Source organism: Elgaria multicarinata, chromosome 2 (genome assembly GCF_023053635.1).
Source record: "Elgaria multicarinata webbii isolate HBS135686 ecotype San Diego chromosome 2, rElgMul1.1.pri, whole genome shotgun sequence".
Taxonomy (NCBI): domain Eukaryota; kingdom Metazoa; phylum Chordata; class Lepidosauria; order Squamata; family Anguidae; genus Elgaria; species Elgaria multicarinata.
Genome location: NC_086172.1, coordinates 76,435,080 through 76,441,714, shown reverse-complemented (window position 1 = coordinate 76,441,714; position 6,635 = coordinate 76,435,080). Strand labels below are relative to the sequence as shown.

Sequence of the window (6,635 nt, the reverse complement as noted above, 5' to 3'; positions counted from 1 at the left end):
CGTATGCACGATCTCTTCACATAGAGCAGGCTTGTGCTGATGTGCTTTCAGCACCATTTTCTATCCACATTCATGGTAATAGATATGTATCTTTTTTCCCCCTTACTGTATATTTTTATCCCAATGAGCTGGTTGCCCAGGGATCAGTGAATGCAAACTTTTTTACTCAATCTTGTGCCAGCCGAGTGCCTAGGAATTTGGACTATTCCGCCCCCTCCTCCCGGCCCCTCCTTATCTATGTGGGGAGCAATGGTGGCTAATCCCAACTAGTGACCGAAAATACAGACTCTGGTCTAAAGATATATACACACATGCCTTAAGGAGGGCCTGCAGTGTTGGTTCTCTAATCTCACACAGCGGTGTAATCAAAGTGGAAAGGAAATCGAAAAGAGCACACGCCTGCTCCTCTTCCTCTAAGCTTGTACACCATTTACTTAACATCTCCAGCAGATAAGCCTGTTCGGTTGGAACTGAGTAGGATCACAAACTGGCTGCAGTGCCCACCCTCTTACGTCAGGGGTGGGCAACTTGGTGCTGTCCAGATCCTTTTGGCCTAGAATCCTCATCATCCCTCAACGTCGGCTATGCTAGCAAGGGCTAGTGGGAGGTATAGGCCAAAAGGTCAGGAGGCTCACAAGCTGCCCAGCCTTGCTCGGTGTAGAAGGCAGGCTCTTCCACTTGGTTACAGTAGGGAAAAGTACCCAACCACCCATCTGCCAGCTACAGCCAGCAGCTGGATCCTTTGTACAAGCACAGACCGACTGCACTCCACATATACCAAACCTTCACGCTTCCTTTTTTTAGTTGTACCCCTGGCTCCCCCTTTTTTGTATCTGTTCTTTCTAAAGTGAACACGACGGTTGAAGGGGTGGGAAATGACCTCTCCCTGCTGTAGTCTGTGAAGTGGCGAAACTCATTAAGAGTTCTTGTTCTTCCAACTAAAGTCTGGCTGGAAGGAAACCAGAAAGAACGCCATGTCCAATGCTCCCCCCTTTTTTTGCTCTACTCCGGCTAAGAAAAGAGACAGTTTTTACTTCTTTAATGTGAGAAGTGTGCGAGTTCGTTATGAAAATAAACACGTTCTGAAGATAAACATCGCTGGAAAGAATAAAGTAGGAATAGCTTTATTCCTGCAACATGTCAAATTGCTGGTGTTAAATTGGAGCTCTTCCCCCTGGCAGCTCCTCAATTACTAAATTAACCAATGGAACTCTAAAAAATGAGGCAAATTCCTGCAAGATCTGATTCATGGTTAAGTGTAGCGTCTGAAAGACCATGCCCTTGGGTTTAGGGCAAGGATGAGGAACACATGGTCCTTCCAATGAGGATGGATTGCAATGTAATCCATCATTAAAAGTGTCCTGCATAATACTGAAAACTGGAAGTAGCATTTGAAACTCACAATTGATACCAAAGTCGGGAGACGATTGTACTGGCTTCCCTGGCAAACAAGTTTAACACATTTGGGGAGCGCATTGGGCTTTCCTCGTGCTGTTACTGGAACTGGTAAGGAAGAGGGGAGCAATGAGGGATAATTAACATCTGAAAATGTCATGGGTGGGGGACGACACTGGAAGTGCCCTGCTCATTTCCTGCAGTGCTGGTGGCAAAGACCTAATTTTAGAGCTTAAAGCAATTGCCTGGTTGTGCTGGAGAAGAGGAAGCCAGCCATGAAATGAGATGGGAGCCACCAGCTTCTCTGAGTGGCGCATATTAAAAGCTGTAAATCGTCTGATTGGCCATTTACCTACCCAATTGTTTTAGCAAAACTTGTTCGATATAGTGCAGCTCGCTAGAGACTAAGGAGTGACTGTGGTGTTTGCAACATCTTGAGAATATTTGTTGCTTTTTGCTTTGCAGTAATGGTTAGTGATTTGTTTGCACCATATAGAAAATGGACACAAATGAAAACGGAGCCTGCATCTTGATACGGTGCTTCCAAGGAACAAGCCTTGGAGGTGCAAATGTTAATGGGTGGTGCCCTGTGAGAAACGGTGCTATAGCACACCGATAGGAACCAGGCTGGTTATGCACGGTCCATCTAGTAGGCAAGGCTATGGAGAGTTTAAAAAGGCATGTGAATGAAGCATGCAGTAACGCCACATTGGAGGTTCCTCTTTTGAGCAAGTGTTGGCCCTACAGGTCAGCCTTTCCCAACCTAGTGCCCTCCAAATATGTTGGACTACACTTCCCATTATTCCCAGTGGTGATGCTATGAGTTGTGGTCCAACACTTCTAGAGGGCATCAGGCTGGGGAAGGCTGAGCCCCCATAAATCCACTTTTTAATCTCCCTCTATCCACTGAGGTAGAAAATGAAAGACAAGGTGGTGGGGCAGAAAGGGTGGATATTGCTGAATTTGAGATCTGCTATTTTGGAGTCGCTTCTTTGGGAAGATCGTGGTGGAGGTTTCAGTAGAAATGTGGCCAAAACCTAGCCTGTGTTGTGAGAGGTGTGATTCAACAACCTCCCTTACGCTTTGGTGATTGGCGTGAGTCTCAAAAGCATCAGCAGCTAGAAGTGTACCTGCCGGCTTACTATTGTGGTGTGCGTGCAAATAGCCGGAGGAGGCATAACAGGGATTTGGGAATGCGGTTGATATAATGCGAGGTGCGAGGGGTGGGGCCTGCCGTGTCACGTAGAGGCGTAACTTTTTAAAGCAGGGTGTGGCCATGAGTGGTTTGGGTTGGCTTCTTGGACAGAGGCGTGTCCTTTCTCTGCGTTCTGATAGGGCAGTCAGGCCCAGGCGGGCAGAGAGAGTGTTTTGCATGTTCATGCAGATTGGTTGGTTTGTGTGGTGGGGGACGCGTGTCCCAGCGTCGGTCTGGAGGGGGCGCTGATTGCTAGCTTAGGGATGGTGCAGCGGCCGTGCAGGAGGAGGCGGCGGCTGCTGCTGCTGCTGCTACCCGGGCTTTGAGTGGGGGCACCAGCCGGCATGGGGCGGTGTCGGAGTCAGCTCCGGGCGCTTGGCTCCTTCCTCTTCTTGCTGTCGTTCCTGGGAGCCCGGACTGGTGCAGCTGCTGGGGATCGCCCGTTGCCAGTGCTGCATGGTGAGAACTGGGGATAAGGAGGCAGGCAGGCAAGAAAGAGGGAGGGAGGGAGGCCGCCCATGGGAGTCGGACTGTGGGTGCTGGAAGGGTCAAGGGAGGACCTGGCTTGGGATACTCGAAGAAGCTGGAGTGGGCGGCTGGGCTAGTGTTGCGGTTGCCCGGCCAGCGGCTCCTCTTTCTTTCTCCCTCCATCTCTCTCCGCTGGCAGAGCCTGGGGAGAGCTCCTTCGCTTCCATATGGCAGGATGTCGCTCCTCTTCCCGATCCCGTGCGCGCTGCACCTCCCACGGTCCCGGCCTCTCTCCCTCTCCAAAATAAAACTCCCTTTTCCTGGGCATCAGGAAAAGATCGCTTCTAGCGCGGGGATGGGGATCAGGTCCTAAATATGGTGGGTATTGGAGGAGGGGGGCGGAGGAGGAGGAGGAGGCTGGCTGTGCAGGGGGAAGGGGGGCGAAAAGAGGGGAGGGACCGCTTTCAACGTTATCCTTCCTGCAGGCTGTTCCATCGAGAGGCGGTGGCAAGTGGGGGTCCCCTGTTGTTTTTAACCGTGTGTAGGTCCTGCATCAGTTCTCTTGATAACATCAGGCAGAACCTCTCCCCCCACCCCCACCACAATGGGCTGAGCCCCATACTGCCTCCACCCCCACCCCTTTTTTCCCCATTTCATTTTGCCCCTGAAGGCTCCAGAATAATTGCATCTTTTTCTTCGCACTAGGGGAGCCCGGGAGATGGTGGTGGTTCTCCCTGCTTCCCCTCCTGATATTGCTGTACATGCATTTATTCCCCCATTTCTTCCTTGGGATCCCACCCCCACCCCCTTTTCCCTAGTGCGGATTCAGCCCCCGCCAAAGTGATATTGTCACCATTTTGCGTGGCAGGCTGTCATGTGCACGTCACAGCGCCGTCAGGCTTGGCTGGCTCGTGTCTCCCCCACCCCTTTCCTCTCAGTTCAGTTCCAGAGCAGATCGCCTCTTCTTTTCTCCCCCACTCCCCGCCCGCCGCTGTGTTTTCCTCCTCAATTCAGGCACTGACGTCATTTTCGCCGGGCCTTTCTCTTCATCCTCCCCCCTCCCCCCTCCCTTTCTCTAGCCTGACCCAGCTGCCTGTTGCAAACCTTGCCATTGGGGACGGCTTCGTCCTCTCTTACCGCTGAAGAAGCGGGGATGCTGAAAGGGATTCCTTCTAGGAATTAGCATCCCCACCCTGTCTCCGATCGCATATCTGTGACAGTGCTGAGGAAGTGTAGCTATTGGTACCCATTCTGTGCCTTTTTAAAATTTGATTTTTCTGTTTCTTTATTGGTGGCTGCTTCTTTGCAAAATGGATCCATGGGTCACTTTTATGAGGTTGCAGCAAGAAATGGTGCAGGGGGTCAGTATTCCCCTTTGCCGGGCAGCTCTGAAATTTGGCAAAACAGAAAAGACAAAGTCCCTAATAACAGCTCAAGACAAACATTCAAGAGATTTAATGGAACAGTGCTAGACCAATGAGACAGTTTAATACAGTGTTTATAAATGAAGTATTTAATGCTATGCAAACAATCATACCAATTAATTTTATGCAATGTTTATAGAGTACATTACTAATATAACAGATGTGGTTGTTATGATATTGATATGATTGTTTGTATACTATCAATGCTTTGTTTGCAAACACTGTCTAAAATTAATTGGTATGTTTGTATACCATCAAGTGTTTTATTTGCAAACACTTTCTAAAATTAATTGGTATGATTGTTTATGTACCATCAGTGTATACGATGTTAATAAATAGTTTTGAACTTTGGAATTTGGGGAAATCTGCATGGGCAATTTCCCATGTTTTTGGTTCAAGACTAAACTGGCTGGGTGATTGATTAAAGAAGTTGGATGCACAACAACCTCCTGGAAAACCACTACGCGGCAGGGTCTTGCTATTTACTGTGTTATCTGTACAGCACCATGTACATCGATGGTGCTATATAAATAAATAATAATAAAAATAATAATAATGTTAGGTCAGCCTTCCTCAACCTGGTGCCCTCCAGATGTGTTGGACTTCAGCTCCCATCATCCCCAATCAACATGCTCTGGAAAGAATCTATTAGCCTGTGCCAGGGAGCTACTAACTTGTACATACCATGTTCAAAGAGGGAAGTGGTACCTTCATCAGTTGCTTCCTGGCCTTTATGTTGCATTTTGACCTGGAATGGTGTTACTTGGAGTAATTCCTCCCTAATATTTTGGGTGCTAAAGATGAAGTCCTTTACTGAGCCAGGGAGGTGGCATTAGGGACTGTGGTGTTGGGGATGAGGGTGTTGAAATGGGAAGTCATTCCCTTCCATGGCACCCAGTGATGGCTGTATTGAGTGCACTTGTTGGGCACTAGGGCGTTTAATACCGGGGAACCATGAAGGGAGGCTTGTGGTACTATGTAGGTTTTAGTCCTGGCTGGTGTACATGAAACAGGGAGGCCAGACTATGTATGTGAAATCAAATAAAGCTGAGGCAGTTCATGAAGAGAAGTATTGGCTGTGTCTTGTTGGGAAGGTTTAAGTCCAGTTTGTTCATCTTTTCCATGAACCCAGAGGATAAAGCACAGAAGTTCACATCACTAGCTCCAGGTATGACACAGTGTGTGTGTGTCTTGCTGCCTTTTTCTAATTCAAAGCTGACATGTGCTTTCCCCCAGGAGCTGACGAGTGTGTGTGATCTCTTTGGCAAATTCTCTGAAATTACTGCCTGGTCAGTATACAGGGCTAAAAGCAGAAATATTGATCTTGCTGCTTTCCTGTTAAACAGGAGTCTCATTCTCTATCCCTCCTTCTGGAAATTGAGTCTGGGTTGGCCTCAGTAGATGGAAGAACATTGGGCCATGTCGCCAGCCTTCTTGAACCTGATGCCCTCCAGATGTGTTGGACTGCAACTCCCATTATCCCTAGCTACTGCAGCCACCTGCCATGCTGGCTGGGGATGAAGGGAATTGTAGTCCAAGGCACCAGGTTGAGGAAGGTTGGCGTACTCTGATGTGTTACAGTGAGTATGGCAGGACTGAACGTTTCCTCCCTGCTGAAAAATGAATGGCTGAAGCATTTCCTACTTTTCTGAACCTTAGTTTACCCTCTCCTTATAGATGATGTAACCCTCTTTTGCTGTGTTAAGAGCAGCATGCCTGCCACATATATATACACACTTGCTTATATGGTCACTTATGGTTCACTTATATGGTTCACTGATATGGTCTAGGTCAGGCGTGGGCAACTTGTGGTCCCCCGGAAAGAAGCTTGTGATTCTGCACCAAGGCAAGCTGCATTCTATACAGAATTAGTGATGAAAAACGTTTCAGATTCAGTTTTGTCTGCGTAATCACTTGGTAAGTTGGTTTATCTGTATTGTCCTGCCGAAGGGTAAGGAGAATCTTACTCCACTTCTGCACCTGATTAGAAATCCAAGGAAGCCAGGAGGGGGAGTGGTAAAATTATCTTCACCACTTCTAAGAACAATGCAGACAACTGGCTTACCAAGTGATTACAGGCACATAGTGGTACGTTACCAACTGTTAAATAGCAGTCTTTATCCATTCACCACCATGCAGTGGTGACAGAAATG

At 48.2% G+C, this 6,635-nt stretch overlaps 1 protein-coding gene across 2 annotated transcripts in view; it reads left to right on the top strand.

Annotated features, from left to right (window-relative positions):
• Positions 1-2,877: 2,877 nt before the first annotated feature.
• PTPRN (protein tyrosine phosphatase receptor type N) overlaps positions 2,878-6,635 on the top strand; it is a 40,890-nt gene continuing 37,132 nt past the window's right edge. For both annotated transcript variants that reach the window (XM_063116799.1, XM_063116798.1), the window contains exon 1: positions 2,878-3,049. In XM_063116799.1, the coding sequence (XP_062972869.1) occupies positions 2,935-3,049 (115 nt within the window). In that variant the 5' untranslated portion in view covers positions 2,878-2,934. The remainder of the gene's footprint in view (positions 3,050-6,635) is intronic.